The sequence below is a fragment of the Xenopus tropicalis genome, chromosome 8, assembly GCF_000004195.4.
Source record: "Xenopus tropicalis strain Nigerian chromosome 8, UCB_Xtro_10.0, whole genome shotgun sequence".
Lineage (NCBI taxonomy): Eukaryota > Metazoa > Chordata > Amphibia > Anura > Pipidae > Xenopus > Xenopus tropicalis.
This window is the reverse complement of record NC_030684.2, coordinates 127,038,817-127,065,580: the sequence shown is the minus strand read 5'-3', so window position 1 is coordinate 127,065,580 and position 26,764 is coordinate 127,038,817. Positions and strand designations below refer to the sequence as shown.

Here is a 26,764-nt window from a genome sequence, read left to right as displayed (position 1 = left end):
GTTTGGGGGCACTGAGAGCAACATCCAAGGGGTTGGGGAGTAACATTTGCCCCCAGTTGGGGATCACTGCCTTAAGGAAATCCTTGTATACAAGTGTATTCCTCCTCCTCCTTCGGGCCCCATTCTCTCTCTCACAGGCACACCCATCATTTCCCCACATAAGCGCACCTTTCTGTCCGTTAGGCGTTTCTTCCGTAAGGTCGATGGCTCCAGGACCACCCGGTTCCGCAGGAAGAGCTCGATTAGGATTCCTCCGCGTAGGCCCGATGAGATGCAGTCGTTCCAGAAGGAGGTATAGCCCTGTGTCACAAACAAACCCACATTACATCAATGGCTTATCTGGAGGAAATTTCCCTGCCCAGAAACATTAATATATTTACACAGTATATTTACATGGCATGATTGCTTTGTCACAGCTTATATTGTATGGAGGTGGCATAGAGTGCATGAACCTAGCACCAGGGTTACATATAGGTTCCAGGCTTCCCATGCCACACCCTATATTTATTTACTGTTTGACTATGGCTGAAGGGAGAAGTCACAGGCTGTAAAATAATGACAATAAACCCCATGGAAGGGAACAGAATAGGAATAAAAAATACTTTGTTACATCAGAGCTCTGTATAACTAATACTTGGGCTAGGATGATTGCACTGGCCTGCCATATGAGCTTCCAAGTGCAGCACCCACAGGCAACTCATACAATTCGTGGCCAACATACTTCTTCCAGGAGTGCTTTATAAAGAAGTAATTTACAATACACTTGGCCAGGGGTGCAAAAGCGCGGCCTTTAGTGCTCATTCAGGCAACACTTTTGCCCATGAAAATGGACAAAAATGCCATAAAGCTGCTGTACATGGCAACATGATCACAAGCCCTAAGCCAGTAAACCCCCTAAATGCAGAAATGAGTTTGGAGCCTTAGCTGACCATTAAATGAGCTTACAATTATGTCTCCATGTCCTGTAGAGCTTGCAGTCTAATGCTGGATTTCTGGGAAACAAGACAGATAAGAGACCAGACCAAAGCCACAGCCACACAAGGCTACTGACTTAAGTACAGGTATAGGACCCGTTATCCAGAATGCTCGGGACCAAGGCTATTCCAGATAAGGGGTCTTTCTGTAATTTGGATCGCCATACCTTAAGTCTACTAAAAAATCAATAAAACATTAATTAACCTGAATAGGATTGTTTTGCATCCAATAAGGATTATTTATATCTTAGTTGGGATCAAGTACAGGTACTGTTTTATTATTACAGAGAAAAGGGAATCATTTAACCATTAAATAAACCCAATAGGGCTGTTCTGCCCCCAATAAGGGGTAATTATATCTTAGTTGGGATCAAGTACAGGTACTGTTTTATTATTACAGAGAAAAGGGAATCATTTAACCATGAAATAAACCCAATAGGACTGTTCTGCCCCCAATAAGGGGTAATTATATCTTAGTTGGGATCAAGTACAGGTACTGTTTTATTATTACAGAGAAAAGGGAATCATTTAAACATGAAATAAACCCAATAGGGCTGTTCTGCCCCCAATAAGGATTATTTATATCTTAGTTGGGATCAATTACAAGGTACTGTTTTATTACTACAGAGAAAAAGGTAATCAGTTTGAAAATTCCGCATTATTTGATTAAAATGGAGTCTATGAGAGATGGGCTTTCCTTAATTCGGAGCTTTCTGGATAATGGGTTTCCGGTTAAGGGGTCTGATACCTGTAATAGGAAAAGTGTATTTGTTTGAGGGCGGAAGGTTGTTAGGTACTTCCCCCAATGAAAAGAATCACTAGCTTTGGTGAATCTGTATCCCTTCCAGTGTTACTATACTGTGCTTGTGAATGGACCTGGCCAGCAGCAAGGGATCCCTGGGAAATCTTTGAAGATGGCAAGGTGGCACTCAGAGGAGCAGTACCGTGGGGCAGTAGAATTATCAGCACAGAGGAGCCTGGGTACAACTATATAGAGCCTTATTCTCTAATAAAATGTGGGGATTGGCATTGCAAGACGCTAGGTATAACGTAACCTATAATATTAGGGCTGACATATAAATCCTGCAGTTAAAATTAAAAGGTGCTCTTGTGCTGTGTAAAAAGGATTATTTTAATTACTAAGCAGTAAACTGCTCCTATAATCCAGGCTCCCTCCCCTTATTCTCCTTGCAGTCCCGGATGTGGCAGCCGTACAGACAGCAAACAGCAGCAGTCACTGAGGGTGTGACACATACCGACGGGTTCAATCCAACACACTATTCTATTCAAAGCCACAATTTCCTGATTCCTAACCCCCACGATATGAACGCTATACCTTTCTATACATGCAGAGTTGTCAAAAGGGGGTTGATGGCCACCGCTTTTGGAAATGCCACATCTGGTTGTGGGCTCCCTGGCAGTCAGTGCTGGCCAAGGGAAATGGGCACTGGAGGCCAATCTGGTCCTGGCTTCCATTCAGCCCCTGGTCATCAATTGCCACTAGGAGGGCCAAAGACAGAGGTGACATGGAGTCATTGGGAATGGGCAAGAATGGTGGCTGCGAACCCTAGGGTTTTTTAATGCCAGCCATGGGGAAGGGCCCCATATTGGAAGGGGGGGGTCAAAAAGTTAAAACCATACAGTGTGGGGGGGGGGGGGGGGAATACAATCTGAAAATCTGTAACCTGCACCTTCTAACAAAAGTCTTGGAAATGTAAAATGACTTTTACTTACGGGGTACCTGATCTATTGAGACAAGACAACCAGCAAATACATTTTCCCCATGAAAGCACAGAACTTTCTGCCTCAGAATTAACCATCAGCCCTACAGCATCACCTACTATCATAGATGAACCCGAACCTTAGCTTCTCAACAGCAGCCCAGAGCACACTGAGCATGTGCAGAGCCACTGACACTCTAAAACATGGCATAATAAGATCAGAAGATGGGGCTGCTGTGGACTCATTTCAACACACTGATCATAACTGTTATAGGCTGCCGAACCTGGTACAGTAAGTATAATCCCAGGAGAGTAAAACAGTTCTGTTACCAGTTTAATCAGCACCAGGAGTCCAATAAGCAAGAGTCACATGATTTAATAAATGCCCTGCTCCACCCACTTTCCGTCCACCAATCAGACCCCGGATAAACTTGAGGTGGCAGTTCAGCCAGTAAAGCAGGGCCTTCAAATTTTTGAAATTTCTGCATGATGATTTCTAGAAAGCATGACTATTTAAAAATGCCTTTCCTTTTGTTACGTGGGGTGTCCAGTCACCCACATGGATTATCTGTTAAAGTCACACAGATTTGAGATTAATGAGACGCTATTGGTTGACAAATGGTATCTTCTGTAGGATCTAAACTTCCACTTTAAAGGACACTTGGGCTTATTTACTAACACTGGGCAAATTTGCCCGTGGGCAGTAACCAATAGCAACCAATCAGCAATTAGCTTTTTTCAGCCTGCTGCAGGTAGAACAATAGATACAACAGTTTCATTGGTTGCCATGGAATACTGCCCATGGGCAAATTTGCCCAGTGTTGATAAATGACCCCCACTGTTTTTACAACAACAGTCAATCTCTAGGAATAACTAACAAAACATTTTTGGTGTTATGGGGCCTTTAAGACTATTAAATATTCTAAATGTCGAATTATTCCAGTCCTGTTATTACTGCAGTGAAAAATGTTTTCTGAATAGACAAAAAGCTTTGTTTGTGCAGTCTTGCCTTTCAATGAGGGCGGTGGGTGCAAGAGAAATTGTTTCCAGTCAACCCAACACAAGTATTACCTGTTCCACCGCACAAATGTTACGGTTTTCCCTCTGAATGTGAAAAGAAGCCAAAAACCCCACCTAAACAACTACTAACACCTCATTTTTTGTAAAATGCAAACTGAGCGCTGGCAATCTTTCTCTCAGTTTTTGTGTACAAATAATGGCTTTATATCATTTGTAGCAGCTGGTCAACTCCAGAATGTGTAAGGCAAGGCCCCTCTGGGCCCCTTTCTGCACGGCCATTCTGTTATTCTAATATGCGCTGTACAATTGTCACATCAGGGAAGGGTTAATGGTGATGGATTGCTAATGGGTGCTATATTATATATATATATATATATATATCTCCCTGTGTTTCCTGTTGCACCCAGTGGGACTGGTTAGGCTGGTGTAACTGGTTGTGAGATAGAGAGAGAATGGAACAGTTCTGGGTGGGACTTGACGGCATGTCCAGGGTGACAAAAGAGACTGCCGTGGCTTTATAGGAACAGGTTACTGAACCGCATATGCATTTTGGCCAGTCCTTTCAGCTACACATTATGAGCATTAAACTCCAAGCCTCTATAAAAATATATTACATAAATAGCCCATATGTAAAACCCTGCTTCATCTAAATAAACCATTTTCATAAAAATATACTTTTTTAGTAGTATGTGCTATTGGGGAATCCTAAATAGAAAATTGCTATTTTAAGAATGAAGGGCCGCCCCCTGGGATCATAGGATTCACAGTGCACACAAACAAGCCAAGGCACACATACATGCTAGGCCCCATCAGCCAATGAATGGGCAGAGTTCTGCCTTTTGCTCTCACACTACTTCCTGTTACAGTTAGAGCTGCATTATTTCCTGTCAGCTGATCTCTGAGGGAGCACACAGCCCATCACTAAATGGCGGCTCAAGGGAAAGGATTTAAAAGGACAATATTTACTGATATATTCCAGTTTGGATAGATTCTTTAATAGTTTATATTATGTTAAGTGACCTATCTGTTGGGTAAGTATTCATTCTGGGGGTATAGTATTTCACAATAACGGTAACATTATTCCCTATATAAATGTTTTGGCTTCTCTAAGACAGTGTTTTTCAACCTTTTTTGGGCCAAGGCACACTTGTTTCATGAAAAAAATCACGAGGCACACCACCATTAGAAAATGTTAAAAAATTTAACTCTGTGCCCAGCAGCAGTGCCCCCCTAGTACATTGGTGCCAAGAGCAGTGCCCCCCTAGTACATTGGTGCCCAGCAGCTGTGCCCCCCTAGTACATTGGTGCCAAGAGCAGTGCCCCCCTAGTACATTGGTGCCCAGCAGCAGTGCCCCCCTAGTACATTGGTGCCAAGAGCAGTGCCCCCCTAGTACATTGGTGCCAAGAGCAGTGCCCCCCTAGTACATTGGTGCCAAGAGCAGTGCCCCCCTAGTACATTGGTGCCCAGCAGCAGTGGCCCCCAGTACATTGGTGCCAAGAGCCAGCCCCCCTAGTACATTGGTGCCCAGCAGCAGTGCCCCCATAAGTCAGTGTGCCACGTGGCCCCCCCTAATACATTGGTGCCCAGCAGCATTTTACTTCTGCTCTTCGGCGGCTTCAGCAGCATCTTCGTATCCCTCAGGCGCGCCGCCTCTTCACTTCTGCCTACACGCGACCGCACACAGGCCCTTTTATAACGTTGCGCCCCGTGCGTACTGACGTCACCCGTACACACGGGGCGCAACCAATGACAGGGCCCGGATTTTATTAAAGGGGGCCCAGACTACTAAGAAAAACTGTAGCATCGCCGGGCCCCCTTTGAAAGTAAAAATTGCGGCCCTGCCTACGGCACACCAGTCAGCATCTCGCGGCACACGAACAGTGGTTGAAAAACGCTGCTCTAAGACATATATAGAGAAGAAAGAAAGATGGCAGTGGGGCAGGAGTTCATTACACAATATAGAAGAAACAACGGCCACTCTGAAAAACTAAGCTCTCAGAGAAATGAGGCTGGTAAGGCTCGCTGTAACCATTCTGGCAAGGACTGACTGCCTGCTATTTGCTTTCTATGGGTTAAAGTCTATGACACACACAAAAGGATGGTACAGTGACATATTAACCAGACAGAACAATAAATATGCCTTTAAGGAGTGCCACAAAGCAAGCCCAGAGGGTTACTACCAGCGCTAACCCTTTCTCTACTGCACTGCTGGCCGAGCCTTACATTCCTCTTTTATATCCAGCTCCAGGTGTCCTGCTGTAGGGCTCACAGCTCACAGCATCCGCCTCTACCTTGTAAGCTTTTCTGGGAAAGGAATACTGGCATATATAACTATACAAAATGTCATCCAATGCAGGTAGCCAATGCCTCTTATGCAGAATTTTCAGCGGGGGGGGGGGGGGAGCAGAAGGGTTTGTAGCTCCGTGGGAGGGAGGCAAAATGCTTTTTACATATTTGAGCAATGTGCAAGTGTTTTTCCCTTTCCATGGAACTACAAAGTGCTTGGGTGACAAACACAAAAATGCCTCGTGTTTTATTCGTTTTAAACCAGTAACGCTTCCAGCCAAATTCTGTGCAGTGTACACAGGCATAGCTTTATGGCGTCTATCTGTACAGACTAGAGTCACACTTTGGAGTGTAAATGGGTAACATCATTGAGGCTTGAGATGGCCAAATATTTACCAATAAAATAATGTTCCATGTGATTTTTGTTTTATGTCCCAATGAGCCAAACAAATATAAATGTATGATGGATATTGATCGATCGTGTAGGTTTGAAAGTTTCACCCACTGATGTGTCATGTAGGCCGGTGCTTCAACAAATGAACAGAAGCCACAGCTTAGAAAAGTGGCCATATCATTTGTTGACACTTCTATGGTATCCTTCCACTTGGCCTGCAGCACATTGGGTTGGGTAGGGTTCGGTTCCCATACAGCTGCCTTTATACTTGTCCATGTAAAGCAGTGATCCCCATCCAGTGGCTCTGGGGCAACATGTTGCTCCCCAACCCCTTGGATGTTGCTCTCAGTGCCCCCAAACCAGGTAGTTATTTTTGAATTCCTGACTTGGGGGCAAGTTTTGGTTGAATAAAAACTAAGATTTACTACCAAATAAAGCCCCCTGTAAGCTGATAGTGTGCATAGAGGCCCCTAATAGCCAATCAAAATCCTTATTTGGCACCACCATGAACTTTAATGATGCTTGTGTTGCTCCCCGAGTCTTTTTACATTTGACTGTGGCCTACGAGTAAGGAAGGTTGGGGACCCCTGATGTAAAGGCTCAGCTAACCACAAAGATTTGTCACATGGATGTTGATCAGCAGGTAAAGTGACTCAAGCGGACTGTAGTGCAGGTAGAATGCAGTATTCCGGTCAGACCAAGAATACTGCAGTTCGGCCAACGTTCCTCCATCTGCTATAAATTCATTGGGTGCCCTCTAAGCCACCAACCAGAAAGAAAAGAATGTCCTCCGACCTGTGGCTTGGGAGCAACATGTTGCTCACCACCCCCTTTGACGTTTCACTGCCAAGTAAAAATGTTTGGGGATCCCTGCTGTCAATATTCGGAGAGTATAATGCAGTGCAAGGGTAGGACAGGAGCTCAGCCTCAGACCTAAACATGGAATGAAGGACCAAACCTCCATCAATGTAACTGACCAGACAGTTAGTAAAACACAAGGCTGGGATACTGCACATCAGTATCTGTGGACTACAAAATTAAATAGGCTAGATATTTTTATAAAGTATGTCAGTGCATACCATGCCAGGGTGGACTGGCACGCATTCTTACTAGAGGCTAGCTCCCAATTTTATAATTATCATTAGTGCTATTAAACCGATCCTCGTTTGCTACGTTGAATCACTCCCCGTAGGATTTTGAATCCGCTCACAGCTGGGTTTCAAGCTTAGATTTGCTTTGGATCTGTTAAAACAAATGTAAATTGCAACCGCTATATTGAAAGGCAGAGAGAGCAGCTGGCTTGTGAACTCCACCCAAACACAGCTTAAGATTTTGCGAAAAGTAAACAATTTCAAGCCACTTTGTTATATACGTCAATTAAAAAATATGCAGCCTTTTTAAATGTAATAATGTGGTTTGGAACAGTTCCCTAAGCCCCGCCCCCTGTTCCCCTGCTGATCCGGCTGACTACTTTGAGACTCAAATAAAATATAACAGTAGTCGCCTGTCCTCAGCCTGCCTTCAGCCTGCATCCTCCCAATCCCACAATTCCCTGCACATGTGATGTCAAAAAGGAAAGGAACATCGCAGTGCAATGCATTATGGGTTATGTAGTTCCTGCATGCTGTCTGTAAGATGTGGAGAAGTTGTTACAATTTATAACATCAGTGTTTTAGCCCTTCCTCCCCTACCAGGATTTCAAATGATGCAGATAGCGAAGAACTGTTTTGCAGCTGGATTTCAGCATAGGTATATTTGGGGTTTCTGTGTTGTGTGCGGCTTTTTAACAAATTTTGGTTCCGAAGCCAGAATTCCCCTTTAATAACTAAACATGAATATTATCATTATCAGTTATGCATGCTTATATATCGTTATGAAAGAATTCCCTACGGAATGTAACTTTAACATTTTGTCTCTCAGACAGATCCATTTTTTTTTCCAGGAACTGAAGGGTAGAAGCAATGATCACTGGTTAAACATTAAAACGGAAAACTGAAAGGCAGCCAGGCGTCATATTCTGAGCTGAGACAAACAGGATCTGCAGGGAGGTGGCATTATAACACACACTTCCTTATGAATGCAAAAACTGGCAATGTATAGGAAACTCGAGAACGTTCTTAATACCAACAGCAATTATACCCGGGGCACAGGGCTCATACTATACGAAAGGGCTCTCTGCAAAATCTTCAAATATAGATAGTAAGAAATCAGTGTTTTATTAAGGGAGTAATCTTCAGCTTCTATAGCTACAGTCCATCACCAATGATAATTTGACACCATGCATTCAGCAGCTAAAAGGAAGCCCCATCACAATCGGCTTACTATAAGAAGTTGGCTGTAAGGGGAATATGGGAGTAAGATGCTGGCGAGTTTGAAGCTGACAAAACTAAGTTCAGAGTTACAGTTTTGATTGCCAATGAATGCCATAATATTGTTTGCCTTCGTGCAGCTTCCTTCTTGTGTTCATCAAAGTAAAGCAGAAAGACAAGACTTATATGTACAAAATGTTCCTCCTTTCTGCCTACTTCCATACTCCCTAGAGATGGATTCAGAGTTAAAACCTCTTTCAGTTCCAACTACCCTTGTCTTATACTACGCCATGTTACAGACTAGTCCTCCATTACTGATGCCAGCTAGATATGCAGCTTTAGTCTCCCCCTCTTTCTGCCTAGAGGCAAAAATATTATCTTGCCAAAAAGTGAACTGGCAATGTACCCGGTACAACATTTTTGGCATCCCTTGCATATGTCAACTTCGTGTATAAGTCAATCTTGCTTAAGTGCAGCCACGCAGTATTTATCTTCTGGATATAATCACTTGGTCTGTGGAATAAACCCCAAACCCCTGGCTAAAGGTGGTCATACATGCTAAGATCCGCTGGATCTTCTCCCGATATCCCCACCTACGGGTGGCCAATATCAGGCTAATTCAGTCGTTTGGCACTTGGCCAAATGATCAAATTAAAATGATGGGTATAGGCGTCAATCAACGAGCCAATGCAGTCCCTGATCCAACTAATTTTCAACCCTGCCCGATCAAGATCTGGCCTGAAATTTCAGGCCAGATGTCGGTTGGGCAGTCCAGTCGTTAGTGCCCATACATGAGCCAATAAGCTGCTGAATCGGTCTAAGGGACAAATATCGGCAGCTAGAATCGGACCATGTATGACCAACTTAAGACTTTGTCTCAAATCACAACTAGTATTTATTTATTTAGACATTTCATCCAATGCATCTAAAATGTGTTTGTAGAAAAACTTTAACTATCTGCTATTCTCTGCTGGTTTCTTCTTGAAACTTCATCAAGTCTTGTCTACTTTTACTGACCCCTGGCTACTTTTACTGACCCCTGGCTACTTTTACTGACCAGAGTATGTGCGGTTGCTTGGGCAGGACTTGTCCCTGGTTGCACATTTGCAAACCATGCTGAGCAAAGACTCCTACACTCTTTCTGTAAAGCCCATTAAGCAACAAATGTATCCAGTAAAGACTGATCCTAAGAGAGACCAGCAGCAACCCAGTAAAGGTGTTTAGCCCCTGTTATATAACCAGAGAAATGAGATCACTGGCCCTTCCGCAAAGTCCTAAAATTCTGGAACAATCAAGAAAAACTTTAGCTCATGGAAGCAAGAAACTCTCTAAATACAATCAATTAAAACATTTTACCGGTTTTGAAATAAAAGTTAATCTTTAATTAAAGCTAAGCTGTCTCTCTTGATGCCAAAGTCGGGGACACCCTTTCCTAGCAGATGTGTTAGATCTAACTCCATTAACCAACTCCAGCACAAACAAAATAACTGACTCCAGCACACATCCTGCATGCAGAGAGACAGGATCCCCATAAGAGCTGAGAGACAGATGCCGAGAGGGGGATAGTGAAGAATAACCTGATTATTTCATTAACAGTACATCATGTTTAAATGATTATTTCCCATTGCAATGAGATAAAGCTTATATTCAATTTTCATTTTTGTAATAGTTTCAGCTTTGTGTTGCCAGAAAATGGTCCTAGCTCAGTACTTCTCACAAGGAAATCTTTTAATGGAAAATATCATACCTAAAAACAAAATCCAAGTTATACAGTAAAAAAATCCTGAACTGACTGTATGACAGCTCTCTGCAATGCAAATATTAGTTCTATGTAGCCCTCGCTCACCACTTCCTGCAACCTACCCTCAGGCTCCATTCCACATACAGGGGCACAAAGACGGCTTTACATCACAGGTACATGACAAGTTGCCATATTTTCCGGCCAATGCTGTTAGGACTATGACACGCGGCATTACTTGCAGCGGCACGTAGCTCCGTCTATCATCGCCCCTAATGCTGGCAGCTGGCACTGAACACCTAGGGGCTTATTTATTAATTTTCGAGTTTGTTTCTCGAATATGGAATGCTTGCTTATTTATTAATAAGGAAAATCCATTCAAATAAAAAAAACAAAACTCTAATATCTCAAATTTTTGGAGTTTACAAGCTCTAAAAACTCAAAGTTTGAGAATATGGCTTGACTTTGCCTATGAAAACTCCTCTTGGCTTCTATAGAAACTCGCAAGCTTTTAGATAGCAAATTTTTACGTTCGCGTTTTCGGGTTTTTTGCACTTAATAAATAACAGACATTCAAGTTTTCGACCATAAATCTAATTCGAGTTTAGGCTCAAAAAACTTGAGAAAAAAATCACCCCCTATTTATTATCTATTACCTAACGTCAACATATTTCCGCAGCAATTTACAGAGATTTTCACTGACATTAGTTATGATGGCGGAGTGGCACGCTTACGAGTATGCTACGGATCAGTGCATTTTTCAGTGGCCAAGGAAACAGTCTGCAATTGCCTTTCCTTGTCCTTTAAAATGTTTAAAAATGTGTACTGGTAAGTTGCTCAGGATTACAATTTTTTTCATTAAGTTAAAAAAAAAAAAAAAAAAAAAAAGGGGGGGGTTCAGGACCCCTTTAACCTGCTTGGATGGTTTTTGAGTACTTAATTCCCCAGAAGTAACTTACGCAGGCATGGGGAGAACATACACACTACATGCTAGCCGTCCAGGCTGGAACTGAACTCAGGAGACCAACAATGCAAGGCTAAAGTGCTATAGCTATCAATGAATGAATTCTTTCCACTAGAGAATAGTTAGCCTAAAGAAAGTTTACTTTGGGCTGCAAACGCTGCATTAACTGTTTCTCCATTTATCATTACAGGTATGGGATCCGTTCTCCAGAAAGCTCCAAATTACTGGAAGGCCATCTCCCATTTTAAGCAAATCATTTTTTAAAAAATCTCCTTTTTCTCTGTAAAAATAAAACAGTACCTCAAACCTGAACCCAACTAAGATATAATTACCCCTTATTGGGGGCAGAACAGCCCTATTGGGTTTATTTAATGGTTAAATGATTCCCTTTTCTCTGTAATAATAAAACGGTACCTGTACTTGATCCCAACTAAGACATAATTACCCCTTATTGGGGGCAGAACAGCCCTATTGGGTTTATTTCATGGTTAAATGATTCCCTTTTCTCTGTAATAATAAAACAGTACCTGTACTTGATCCCAACTAAGATATAATTACCCCTTATTGGGGGCAGAACAATCCTATTGGGTTTATTTAATGGTTAAATGATTCCCTTTTCTCTGTAATAATAAAACAGTACCTGTACTTGATCCCAACTAAGATATAATTACCCCTTATTGGGGGCAGAACAGCCCTACTGGGTTTATTTCATGGTTAAATGATTCCCTTTTCTCTGTAATAATAAAACAGTACCTGTACTTGATCCCAACTAAGATATAATTACCCCTTATTGGGGGCAGAACAGCCCTATTGGGTTTATTTCATGGTTAAATGATTCCCTTTTCTCTGTAATAATAAAACAGTACCTGTACTTGATCCCAACTAAGATATAATTACCCCTTATTGGGGGCAGAACAGCCCTACTGGGTTTATTTAATGGTTAAATGATTCCCTTTTCTCTGTAATAATAAAACAGTACCTGTACTTGATCCCAACTAAGATATAATTACCCCTTATTGGGGGCAGAACAGTCCTATTGGGTTTATTTCATGGTTAAATGATTCCCTTTTCTCTGTAATAATAAAACAGTACCTGAAACCTGAACCCAACTACGATACAATTAACTCTTATTACAATTAGGGATGCACCGAACCCATGTTTTCGGCCGAACCCCCGAACCTACCCTGACGGATTCGGGCAAATACAGAACCAAATCCGAATTTATATATGCTAATTAGGATCGGGAAGGGTTAAAAATAACTCTTCCGAATGCCAATTAGGATTCGGTTCAGCACAGAGCAAGGATTCGGCCAAAACCAAAAAAAAGCCTTTGAAAAAAGACTGGATTCGGCCCAAATCCTGCACCGAATCCGGGATTTGGTGCATCCCTAATTACAATCCAGTTGGGTTTACATGATTTTTAACTGACATAAGGTATGGAGACCCAAAATACAGAAAGATCCCTTATCTGGAAAACCCATCATCCAGAGCATTCTGGATAACAGGTCCCATACCTGTATTTTTATTATCATTTTTAAGTATTTATAAAGCTCCAACATATTCCTCAGCGATGTACAGCAGAAGGGTACATACTTAGAACAAAGGGATTAAACCCACATACAGATACAGGAGGTAGAGAGGGCTCATTAAAGCTTACAATATAAGAAAAGGGGGGAGGAGACAAAGGGCTTGCAGGCCAGGAAAGTGAGAGATGTGGCACTGAGTATAGGCCACATAAGTACCACACAGGAGTAAAGGGGAGCTGGGTGAAGTTAGACTTTCTATAGAAACTTGTTTAAAGAGAGAATGTCTCCTGGAAGGAAGGAGTAAATAGCAGAGAATGGGCGCAGCAGCTCTAGCCAACTCCTGAATGTACGTATGTGATGAAGTCATTAGTGACTCGATCAATAAAGGTCTGTAATGAAAGGTTTGCTGAATAAATATACACCTATAGGATGGGACGGAGTTGTGAACCACTGAGTCAGGTCACGTTTGACATTTTAAAATCTGCAGCAATTATTTCCATCTGTTTATACTATAGCACTACTTAAAGGAGAAGGAAAGGCATTTTGGCATTTTACTGCCAACAGATTGGCCACATAAGTGCCACCTAGAACGCTATATTTATGCAGCAGAAAGCTTTACTATATCTGATTAAAGAGCCCTAGAAGCTCCCTCTGTTAGCAGCTGCCATTTCAGCTTGGCCTTGGTAGCTTCCTGCTACAGTTAAGGTCCCCATACACTATAAGATCCGCTCGCTTGGCGATGTCGCTAAGCGAGCAGATCTTTACCCAATATCCCCACCTACGGGTGGGCAATATCGGGTAGCAAGTTGCTTTAAAAAAAAAATAATCCTATCGTTTGGTCCTGGGGCCAAACGATCGGATTACATTTGCAGCCATGGGCAGTCGGTTCAGGGACCGCATCAACGAGCCGGTGCTTGGGGAACAGACCCTTGCAGCAGGCATTCATATGTGCGCAGCCCCCCCCCCGTGGACATGCGTGCATGCATGCATGCTCTTCCCCAGGGGGGGGGGTTGTGAGCACGCAATGAATGAATGTATGCAAGCCAGTACACGTTAGATCTTCAAATCCATATATGGTCTTCATTTTTTTATTTTTTTCAAATGGGGGGTCACTGACCCCAACATCCAAAAAAAACCCAAATTCTCTAGAAGGCTACAATTGTATTGTCCCTGTTACCTTTTTTTGCTCATTTTTATATTAAAGCCCTATTTGTATTCCAGCCCCTCATTTAAATCAGTGCCTGGTTGCTAAGGCAATTTGGACCCTAGCAACCAAATAGCTGAATAACTGAAATTCCAAAATGGAGAGCTGCTGATTAAATTTTCATTTTCACAACAGTTCCCTCTAAACTGGGTTCATATTCAGCCTTCTTCTTGTGCATTCCAGCACAGGGCAGCATGATAAATGAGGACCCTGGCGCTATACAAAGTGCCACTGTCTGTTAGCTGTATGAGTATGCAGGGTGGCACGGTGCCCAGCTGGTCGTCAAGGTGAGTATTACATGATAGCTTAGGAAGGGAGCTTTACTGTGTAGTAGTTTGGATTCCTTTCCATCTCACACCACGAGCTCCATATTTACTTCAAGCGAAACTGAGCAGAATGCTCCAGGTCTAAAAAACGCCGATGTTTCTCCCCCAACGATTGCAAAACATAAGTGAAAACAAAAGAAAGGTTTTATCCAGTACTATGCTATTATGGGGGGTGCCTTGTTTGTGGAGTTTACTTAGCATTAAGACACATTGGGCTACTAGTAGCAGCTACTTTTTCAAGGCTACTAAACTCCAGAAAATATCCTGCCATAGACAATACTGGGAATTACCTCGGCTAAAACAAACAGAGGCAATTATTGGTAAATAATCAGCTTTGTCTATTTTAGTAGCCTTGACAAGTAGCTGCTACTAGTACAGGTATGGGACCTGTTATCCGAAATGCTCGGGACCTGGGGTTTTCCAGATAAGGAATCTTTCCATAATTTGGATCTCCATAACTTAAGTCTGCTAAAAATCATTCAAATATTGAATAAACCCAATAGGCTTGTTTTGCCTCCAATAAGGATTAATTATATCTTAGTTGGGATCAAGTACAGGTACTGTTTTATTATTACAGAGAAAAGGGAATCATTTAACCATGAAATAAACCCAATAGGGCTGTTCTGCCCCCAATAAGGGGTAATTATATCTTAGTTGGGATCAAGTACAGGTACTGTTTTATTGAATAAACCCAATAGGCTTGTTTTGCCTCCAATAAGGATTAATTATATCTTAGTTGGGATCAAGTACAGGTACTGTTTTATTATTACAGAGAAAAGGGAATCATTTAACCATTAAATAAACCCAATAGGGCTGTTCTGCCCCCAATAAGGGGTAATTATATCTTAGTTGGGATCAAGTACAGGTACTGTTTTATTATTACAGAGAAAAGGGAATCATTTAACCATGAAATAAACCCAATAGGGCTGTTCTGCCCCCAATAAGGGGTAATTATATTTTAGTTGGGATCAAGTACAGGTACTGTTTTATTATTACAGAGAAAAGGGAATCATTTAACCATGAAATAAACCCAATAGGACTGTTCTGCCCCCAATAAGGGGTAATTATATCTTAGTTGGGATCAAGTACAGGTACTGTTTTATTATTACAGAGAAAAGGGAATCATTTAACCATGAAATAAACCCAATAGGACTGTTCTGCCCCCAATAAGGGGTAATTATATCTTAGTTGGGATCAAGTACAGGTAGTGTTTTATTATTACAGAGAGAAAGGAAATCATTTTTAAAAATTAGAATTATTTGCTTCTAATGGAGTCTATGGGACATGGCTTTCCTTAATTCGGAACTTTCTGGATAATGGGTTTCCGGATAAGGGATCCCATACCTGCAGCTCTGTGTGTCTTCACCCTTACAGACACTTCCGCTGTTTGTACAGTGCTGCTATCTCACTTACACACGGGCTGCCTACATTTCACAGTATGCAGGCACAGGTTTTTCCGGTTTAATCTGATCAACAGCCCGAATTAGCAAAATCCTCCAGTTAATCTGCGTTGCAAGTTACAGACAAACAATGGTATAAACAGTATAAATACCAGGTAGATACTGGAGCTCAATTATAAATGCTGGACAAATCTGCACCTGTGCAGTAACCTAAGGCAACCAATCAAATGTTTGTTTTCATTGATACAGAAGTCTGTTCTCTAGGCTGTAAAATGATACCCTTAAGCAGGCCATACACATACAGAATATAATCTTACAATTTTCAGACTGTGTGTGGGCTGTGGCGGTTGGTCGTTTAGTCGGACAGGTTAGAACATTTGTCAGATAACTACAATAATATATTTTCATGTATTGCCTATGTGACAATATCCATGGGTTCCCTCTGCACACACCCACAGAGGAACTTTATGAATGCATGTCAAAGTTTCAGCCATTGCTTACTCCAACTAGAATGCTCTCTCTCTTCTTTTTCTTTCCCTAGAATCTGACTGTGTATGGCCAGCTTTACCTTTCAGCTAAATGATAGATTTTAATTGTCCTTTTCAACCTCCAAAACTGTGGCACTGGCCCCCCTTGGGGTGCTTGGAGCAATGGTTCAAGGAACAGTTCAGTGTAAAATAAAAATGGGCAAAATAAAAAATGTTTTCAATAGTTAGTAACATAATGGCCAGAACACTATTTCTTCCTTTATAGCTCTCTATGCTGTTAGCTGTCAGTAGCCAATCAGTGACAATCAGTGAGGGGGGGACCATATGGGACATAACTGCTCAGTTAGTTTGCATTAGAATCTGACCTGCGTGCTCAGAAACTAACTGAACAGTTATGACCCATGTGGCCCCCCCCTAAAGTCACTGACTAACTAAGAGGTTAGAGAGCTGAAAGCAGGTAGTGTTCTGGCTATTATGTTAGACATCTGCTCACTCCAGCCTTTATACATTAGATTTTTGCCTAACTAATTATATTACAAATATTTTTTTTATTTTGCACAGTCTGTCTATTTTACCCAGTTTCTGAACTGTTCCTTAAAGGGAATCTCAGCCTAAAGGCCAATTAGGGTGAGTTTTGGGTAGAATGCCTATTTTCTCTTCTAGATACTATTGAAGCTTAGCATGATGGTCAAATAGAGTAGGATATAGGGGTCAGCAATTATTTGCTTTTCTGTATACTGCTGGAAATATGGTGTGATATCCCAAGGTTTTCATAATCTGTAACCTTGTTATGAGCTAAGCAGGGGTCCAAGGGGGGCTTGAAATCTTACTTGCCGATAGTAACATAAACTGGGGCAACTCTCAGCAGGTTTTGGATATTTTAAAACCAGGAAGAGCAGGGATATAATTTAAGAAAAGAAGTGAGAGTTGGCCTTTGAGCCTGCAGCCTCAAGCTGATGTTCCAAATCATGAAAAGATACGATGAAGCCCACCAAGGGGTGGGTGATGGTTGTCATTTAAAGACATAGAAGGCAATTTTGTCCAGCAACATTTCTAGTGGTATGTAAACCAGTGTTTAAAACCTGTGTATAAAATTGCATGCAACTTTTAGATTGCAAGCTCTTTTGGACAGGGCCCTCTTCACCTGGAGTACTGATTATGAGTTACTTTGTATGTACTTTGACTAAATCTATTTATTGTAAGGCGCTGTGGAAAATATCCTGACCGATCTATACACTCACATGCTGTGCTTAAACCAACCAATATCAATACTGACTGTAGTTAATAGTACCACAATAGCCTTGGATACTATGCTTGTTCAAGAACTCATCCAGGCCCCTCTTATAGGCATTAACAGAATCTGCCATTACAGCATCACTAGGAAGGGCATTCCCCAACCTCACTGCCCTCACCGTGAGGAACCCCCTACACTGCTTCTAATGGAACCTCCGTTCCTCTAATCTATAGGGGGGGCCTCTGGTGCGCTGATTGTTTTAATGGGAAAAAAAGAACACCCCTAATATGTCTAAAGGTCCCTCTAATGTACTTGTACATGATAACAACATTACCATATAGCTAACTGGTAACAAGCTAGCTAGCTATAGTTACTATAGCAAGAATCAACTAATAAAGTTGCATCTAAAAGCATCTTCTCCTTGTAGTTGCTGTGCAAAAACTAGGACTGGCTTTACCATCTGCACATTACAATGAATCTAATTAACTATCATTTTTTGCAGCAATGCAGAGACTAGTTATAGAAACAGACATTTATGATGCAGCCTGACACAAACTATATTTAGGCCCCCAACCCCTGTAAGTGTTTACAGTCTGCACCAAAAAGGCCATTTAATTACACAAGGTACAAACTAGGTAACATCCAGGCCTGGATTGGGAGATAAAATAGCCCTGGCATTTCAAGTACTGAGAGGCCCAAACAGCCCCCACATAGGCCCAATAAATAGTGACTGTCTGTGGCATCTTACAGCAGCCCCTCTGGCATTTGCCTGAACCCACAGATTGCCACTCTGGGCAAAATCACTACTATTCTTAATGAGTATCCATGTAACTAAGGCGGCCATAATCAGGCTAAAAAAAAGCTGCTGACTAGGCCCTTCCAGACCCTTATCAGCCCAAGTATTGTGCCCCATGTTGGGCAGGTTTAATTTTCCCATTAGATAGGAGGACTGGATATGCGCCTTGATGATGTCCTCCATCCAAAGGCCTGCACACTGGCAGTTATGATCCAATTGATGATCGGATCAGCCTTATATTGACCACCTTAAGGTTGGAATATCGGTAAAAGAAACCATAAAAAATGTGTTTTCGCACAGAAACTCTAGACGGAGACAGAGTCAAAAATTAAATTGGCATGTAAACCCAGTAATAAAATGTTGCTTAATGAAAGAAATATGTAATCCTAATCCCCAACTTTCCATTATACATTGATTACAAGTGTTAAATAGTTTTAAAAATTAGAGGTTTGAATATCACTTTCTGCACCGCAGGTTCTGCTTCTAGAAACAATGCCGCGGAACTCAGCCTTGCATAAGCTGGCTTGTGCTATATTGTTTCATAAGTCAGAACTACCAGGGCAGAGAACAAGGGAAAGGGACACGAAGTTGCTGCTTTCAACAGCAACTGCAATTACAAATGATTTTAAAAGCACTGAAAATAAGTAATTAATGAATATTGCTTAAAATTACATTTTATTCCATTAAAAAAATAAAAAAAGGTAAAGGCTCCATGGCTCCTGCCCTGTAAAAAGTGTTTGAGGTACTTACGGTAAAAGGATATACCTTAGACCAGCAAACACAGGGTATGAACATGTCCATCAGAGGGGTGCACGTGAACAAACAGTGTTCCTATAGACGAGAGGGCAGTTTTTGCCCTGTGTGTTTGTTTCAGTTTTAGAACTGATGGCAGCATGCCGGTAGTGCCATGTCAACGCTGACAGAAGTAAGTCATGAATAAATGCGTTGTGGATCAGAAACTAAATAGGCAGCTGTGAATTTCCATTTGTTGCCAGGATCCTGCCTATTGTCTGTTTCACATATCCTTTGTGTGTCATGGCTCACCTCGCCCTTGACAGAGCAGGTCAAACTCACCGGGCAAGGAATGCACGTTTCTGGAAAATGTTAATAGGTATGCAGGAGCTGCTCTGTCACTTACCTGTACACTGGGCTCTGGAACAATGGAAACTACATACATGTCTGGGTAACACCCTATCTACTCTTTTGAAGCAGTGATCCCTTGTCGACACACTCTTAAAGGAGAAGGAAAGGCTAATAAAGAGTTAATCTCAAAATGCAGGCTTATCTTCAGTTGTCTCAATAGTGCCCTTAAAGGAACAGTAACACCAAAAAATGAAAGTGTATAAAAGTAACTAAAATATAATGTGCTGCTGCCCTGCACTGGTAAAAGTTGTGTGTTTACTTCAGAAAGTCTACTATAATTTATATAAATAAGCTGCTATGTAGCCATGGAGGCAGTCATTCAAAGGAGAAAAGGCACAGGCACATAGCAGATAACAGATAAAACACTATTGTATTCTACAGAACTTATCTGTTATCTGCTATGTAACCTGTGCCTTTTCTCCTTTATCCCAGCTTGAATGGCTGCCCCCGTGACTACACAGCAGCTTATTAAATAAATTATAGTAGTGTTACTGTAGCAAACACACCAGTTTTACCAGTGCAGGGCAACAGTGCATTATATTTTTATTACTTTAAAGCTGTTTCATTTTTTGGTGTTACTGTTCCTTTAAGTCTCCCCATATATCTCCAGTTCAGATGATCAGAAACAAAACAGGAAAAAAAAACGCTGAGCTGGGTAGAAAGATTCCCATAATGCATCGCTCTTGCGGCGCATGCGCACAAGCAGGCGCGCTCCCCCTAGCGTCTGGTTATGAGACGCTATTTGCTATTAGAAGCAGCAGCTGGGGCCATTACAGGACGCAGCCGGTAGGTGCAGGGGCGGAGAGGCAAGCGAGGAGCGGGGACGAGAGGACGCAGGTACAGGGAGGGGGAGAGGTGAGCAGGGAGGCGAGCGGTGAGGAACGGTGTCGGCTGACAGGTGCTGGGGCAGAGAGGCAAGCGAGAAGAGGAGCAGGGATGAGAGGACGCAGGGAGGGGAGAGGAGCGGTGAGGAACGGTGACAGCTGACAGGTGCTGGGGGGGAGAGGCAAGCGGGGAGGCTAGTGGAGCGCCATGTTTAAAACATGGCGGCGCAGACAAGGAGAAATAGTGTGTACTTCGGGAGGACCGTACTGGGCAAAGGAGCATTTTTAGAAGAAATGATTTCAGCTTTAGGTAGGGGCAGGAGCCCTCTATTACATACTAAAAAATGAGTAAAACCCTTTCCTTCTCCTTTAAGCCACATGTATGAAGATGATGCGGAAGAATCCTGCATTTTAGAACAATCTTAGCTTTCACTAAACAATCCTTTGTAGCATTAAGGAAATATAGCATTGGACCTACCTCCTTGTCTTTGAGCCCTAGGAGCAAAACTTCTTCCATAAGCGTCAAACGAATGTCCTTAGAATCGGCGGATTCTTCCTCATCTTTGTCTTTGATGTAATCTTCTGAATCCACCCTGTTTTCCTGACCCACATCTGCGCGCCGACCACGTCGAGTTAAAGTGGTCATCCTAATATGACAAGGAATAAAGCAAGCATGAAGTAAGGATGGGAGAATAAAGCATGCGTGAAGTAAAAAATGCAGGAGGCCAAAAACAAATATTTAACTAAACTGAATTTCTGAAATATCCAAAAAAGCCCAAATTTGTGTTTAAGAAAAAATCCAACTAAATATACATATCCATGTTTGAATTAAGCTCACTGGATCACCCCTTCAATTAGGCAAGCTTACATAACTGCAGCTTACCATTCTTATACAACTATGTGTGGCAAAGATATATTATACATCTCTGTAAGAGCAACAGAAAGTCTAGGGAGATTTCCCTTCTATGGAGAGATCCAAAACAGCCATTTGCTTCATGTTAGGTGTTCAAATGTTTTCTCCACCCTTTTCTACTGTTCTGGCCCCATTCCAAAGTTTGAGAATGTCTACATATATATAAAAAAAATCTTTGACCCCAATACTTTTCAAATCATAGTAATGCCACTGCAAAAGCCTGCCATTTTTTCCTTTGCAATATTGCCAAGATATGCCCCTTTCTTTCCCAAGTAACTGCTAAAAGACAAATTCATGCCCATACCCTATCCTGTATAAACTACTGCACCTTCTTACTAACAGGTCTTCCAGCCTGCCACCTCTCTCCCCTGGAATCAATCTGCTGCTAGAGTCCTCTGCTCTCTGCTAACAGGGAACCTGTTCAGACCCAGGTAAAATATATATCTTGCAGCTCCTTACCTCTGGATTTCTATCCCTGAGCTTCTCCGTAGGGAAATTTCTCTCATTCCTTTCAATAAGAAACTCAGATCCTACCTTTAGAGCACTAGCCCACTATTTAGTCTAGTCCAGTCCGTACCCTTAAGGGCCAATGCCCAAACGTTGTGCACTTCTGCCCTCCAATGTGTGCCTGTATGTTATCCGCCCACTTAGAATTTAAATTCTATGGACCTCCTCCCTACCGGGTCTCTTATCACAGGACACCTCTCAATGCAAAAGCCACCCCCCCGGGAGCAGGTGCTTTCACCCACGTGAAAGGTACCAAAATGGCTTCAGGCATTTAATAGTGATATTAAAGAACCAGGAAGTCTAGTCAGCAAACTATCAGGGCCCAAAGTGCAGTTTGGTCTTGGTTGGTATAATGTGCCCCAGGCACTGCAGACTGAGGGGGGGGGGGGAATAATATAACTCAACCTGTGCCCCTCCTGCTGTTGTGTACTGAAACATATTACAATTGTTAGACATTTATACATGATTGATACAAGGGGGGCCCCAAGAGGTACAAGGGGGGCCCTAAGAGGTACAAGGGGGGCCCCTAAGAGGTACAAGGGGGGGGGCCCTAAGAGGTACAAGGGGGGGGGCCCTAAGAGGTACAAGGGGGGGGCCCTAAGAGGTACAAGGGGGGGCCCCTAAGAGGTACAAGGGGGGGCCCCTAAGAGGTACAAGGGGGGGCCCCTAAGAGGTACAAGGGGGGGCCCCTAAGAGGTACAAGGGGGGGCCCTAAGAGATACAAGGGGGGGGCCCAGCGATACAAGGGGGGGGCCCAGCGATACAAGGGGGGGCCCTAAGAGATACAAGGGGAGGCCCTAAGAGATACAAGGGGGGCCCTAAGAGATACAAGGGGGGGCCCTAAGAGATACAAGGGGGGGGCCCTAAGAGATACAAGGGGGGGCCCTAAGAGACACAAGGGGGGGCCCTAAGAGACACAAGGGGGGGGCCCTAAGAGATACAAGGGGGGGGCCCTAAGAGATACAAGGGGGGGGCCCTAAGAGATACAAGGGGGGGGGCCCTAAGAGATACAAGGGGGGGGGCCCTAAGAGATACAAGGGGGGGGCCCTAAGAGACACAAGGGGGGGGCCCAGAGATACAAGGGCCCCCCCGAGATACAAGGGGCCCAGGGCAACCCTACACTTAGCTATTCTATGCTATTCTATTCAATGCATTATATCCAGCTTCACATATTCCCGGAAAGTTGGCAAGAAGCATCATTTTAGACAAATGACCCAGGAGGAAGTTGGGCTAGCCGTGTTAGTATTTACTCCGGGGATTGAAGCCCGAGCAAATGAGGAACCCGGGAAATAGACAGAACAAAAACTATAGATAAATATATATTAATAAAGACGCACGAAAGGGACGCAGCCCCAAACATTTCTCACCTGTTTTCCTCTCACTTGAGCCGCTGAGAAACTTCACTTCCTGAAGTCGGACACATCAGCTTTGATCAGCCCAGAGCAATCTAACCTCCCTGGCTGTCTCCTTCTGACAGGCATTATTCCTTACCAATCACGTCTTTCCCTTTGTGTCACACAGGTCACTCCGGCGCGCCTCTCCCCGCCCCCTTGCGCACGTCATGCAAGCTTGGTCAGAGGTGAGATTGTTGGTTTGACAGGCGCGCTTGACCAATGGGAATTGGCGAACGCTACAGCGTAGGCTTGGCTGATCCTCCCAGCCATCGAGATGTGATGATAGAGCGGCTTTTCGCCGTCAACCATGTTTTTATGAGGGAGGATTCCTTAGCTTCCGAAGTCGCCTGGAAGTCATGGCGGAAATGAATATAACAGTATAGCAAGAGGGTAGATAAAGCTTGTAAACAAGCAATAGTAATAGGGAACTTCTGGCATACGTCTGTGCATTATTTCCATGGTTACAGGGGATCTCTTTTTGCATAATTAATACTTTTATTAAATAATTATAATGTGTGTTGGACACTGGATCAGAAGTGTGCTCTTCTTCAGGTCCTTTAATCAGTAAGTGTTCTGTCAGCACCCCATCTAGGGTTGCCATCTGGCCGCTATTTTACCAGACTGGCCGGTATAAATGATGCTTGAGAGTAAAAAAGGCAGAAATATAGACACCTCTTCAAAAAATTATATTTTAGTCCATAATTTATTGTTAGATTTATTTGCCATTTTTCCCCACTGTACCTGTGACTAAGGACTAGAGAAGTCAGAATGTATCCAGCAATAATATATCTGCCTTTTTACATATATTTAATAGCAAACAATTAAGGCTGGACATTTAATGATACAGTGCTTGGAGGCGCAGTTTAGTTTATATATTAGCAAATAGTCTTTGTAAGAGCCGGCACTCCTTTACAGTGATCAGACTGGAAGTGAGGCTGAGGTGACTTCTGCACTGACGACGCGGCTGGAGTGATCTCCACTTGGTAGTATATAACCCTGCTAAAACTGCCCAAAATAAAAAGATTTCTGTAAAACCATTTTTGTGAAACCCAGGACTTATACTTACAAACGTATCTTTACGCACTTGTACCTGCTACCCAGTCTGACCCCTAACCCAAAGTACAACCCGCTGGCCTTAATGAAACTAGAAGCGACATAATCACAAACAGAAATAGACATCATCAGAAGATTAGCTTATATTGAGAACAGTGACGTGCAACCCATACCTGCATCAGCAAACCACAAAAACCTATGACCAAACCCGATGCGCAGGGTGCAAAGTGCAGCAAGAGCCACAACACAAGTGCTTCATCACTAAGGGTGAGATTTTGCTCTGCTAATTGCATCCATGGTCTGGGTAAATAACCATTTTAGTGTCTATAACACTATGGGTAATGTTGCAGCCTCTCTTTTGTAGCCTTTTGCACTTCAGCTAAGCAAGTCAGTTAAACCATTTGGGTTGCCATCTGTCTGTTTTTCACTTGGACAGTGGGGTTTTGGAAAGGGCTGCCTGGGTGAAATCTGCCTGTTCGGATCTCACGCTTCCACTTTACTGAGCGCTGGTAAGGCCCCACCTAGAATATTATGTGCAGTTTTGGTCTTCAGTGCTGAAATGGGATGTTATTAAATAAGAGATGGTTCAGATAAGGGGGACTAAGCTGGTTAAAGGTTTGGAAAGTCTCAGTTTTAAAGAAAGACTTGCCATGTTGGGTATAGAGAATAGTTGCTTGGGGCAGATATGATAACTATGTATAAATAAGGGGACCAGTGGGTCCTTCCAGCAGGCACAAAGGCATCCATGCCAATTAGAAGAAAGGAGGTTCCATCTTAAAATGCGCCCTGAAATTGCTTCCCCCACAAGGGGTGCATGGTAATAGAGCTCACACTCCGGTTTGGGGAAACAATAGTTTAAAAAAAAAAAAAAATTAGCTACAGTGCTAGGCTTGCACATTCATATTGAGCTAGAGGCGCAACTTGCTCATTATGTGCATGTGTGTGATGTAGCCAAGTCACATCCACTGTTCCTACATCCGCTTGTCTTGCTCATTATGCGCATGTGCTCTAAATAACATGGCTGCTTGCACCAAGAACTGCCTTGGCTTAGCACCATCAAATGTCAATCCAATGACACATAGGATGGTTTCTTGAGCACGATTAGTGATGAGAAATAATTTTCACCAGGTTTACCACAAAGACTCCCACTGGCTAAAATGCAAATTGCCTGTGGAGCAAAATTATGCCGCTACTTTCCGAAGTAGCCTGAAGTTTCCTTGAGAGGCAATTTCACAAAGTCAAAGCGATGTATATGTTTTCCCTCAAGTGATTTACATTATAGCTGGTGGAAAATATTTTCCCTGTACCTCTTACCGATGGTGATTTATCATGGACGGATGATCGCTTAGTGTGCCTTTGACCTTACAGTAAGAGCTGTGAAGTTGTGGAATTCCCTGAATCAGTCCTACTGACAGATACAATAGATAGATTCAAGGTTGGATGGCTTTTTAGCAAGTGAGGGAATACAGGGTTTTGAGAGATAGCTCTAATACAAGTAGATCAAGGGACTGATCCGATTGCCATCTTGGAGTCAGGAAGGAATTTTTTTCCCTCTGAGGCAAATTAGAGAGGCTTCATATGGAATTTTGCATTTCTCTGGATCAACTCACAGTTAGGCAGGTTTCATATAGACATAAAAGGCTGAACTCGGTGGACATGTGTCTTTTTTCAACCTAAATTAGTATTATGTTACTATGACTGTGAAGTGAATAATGAGTCATAACCCTGCGAAACACCGATCTGCCCCCTGTCCGGACTTCAACAAATAAAAAAGGTGGCAACCCTATTTTTCCATGGTGATCAGTGGCTAAAAAAGTGAGCAGGAACTGTAGTCATGTGACTATGTTTAACACACCTTTATAAATATGGGCCTACTGTACATGTGCCTGTAGAGTAGAGAGCGGTGCAGAATCCTGAGTGTATGATAGTATGAATAGGCTTAAAGGCACTTAAGTAATGTAAATTTAGTACATTGCACAATAAAACCTTGTCAAACTTGATCTAATTATATATAAAACAGCAGTGTGTCCTAAAGTATATTCAGAACAACATAACAATAGGTCTCAGTTGTGCCAGAATGCAATATATTGTTTAGATACGAATCACAATGTTGGTAAAAAAAAAAAAAGGAACTTTTTGTTTGACTTCTACTGTGCTTATTGCTTCCCCCCCACAATGAAATCTTTGCAGTGTTCAGGGGTCCCTCCTCAATATATATACTCTAAAAAGGAAATGTATTTGAATTTGAGTTTTACAACAATTAGATTTATTTTTTTTGGCTTTAGATTGATTAAGTGCAAAAACCTTTGAAAAACAAATGTAAAAATGAGGCATCTAAAAGCTGGCCAGTTCATGTGGAAGTCAATGGTACACTCCTTGAAAATGATGATGATTGAAAATGAGATTGAGTTTTTTAAATAATAAGTGTCCATCTGAGTTTGGTAGCTTTTTGGGGTTTTCCTAAGATGAAAAATAAAACATGCACATTGGATTTTTGATAAATATTCCAACCCATATTTGTATCTGCAGCTATTTGTCCCTATTCAAAA

At 42.5% G+C, this 26,764-nt stretch overlaps 1 protein-coding gene across 2 annotated transcripts in view; it reads right to left on the bottom strand.

Moving 5' to 3' along the window:
- Nucleotides 1-23,211, bottom strand: part of golph3l (golgi phosphoprotein 3-like) — a 30,038-nt gene extending 6,827 nt beyond the window's left edge. The window contains 3 exon segments of one of the 2 annotated variants that reach the window (NM_001011166.2): nt 169-300; nt 20,827-20,995; nt 23,136-23,211. In NM_001011166.2, coding sequence (NP_001011166.1) covers nt 169-300; nt 20,827-20,994 — 300 coding nt within the window. In that variant the 5' untranslated portion in view covers nt 20,995; nt 23,136-23,211. 2 annotated transcript variants of the gene reach the window in all.
- Nucleotides 23,212-26,764: the final 3,553 nt, after the last annotated feature.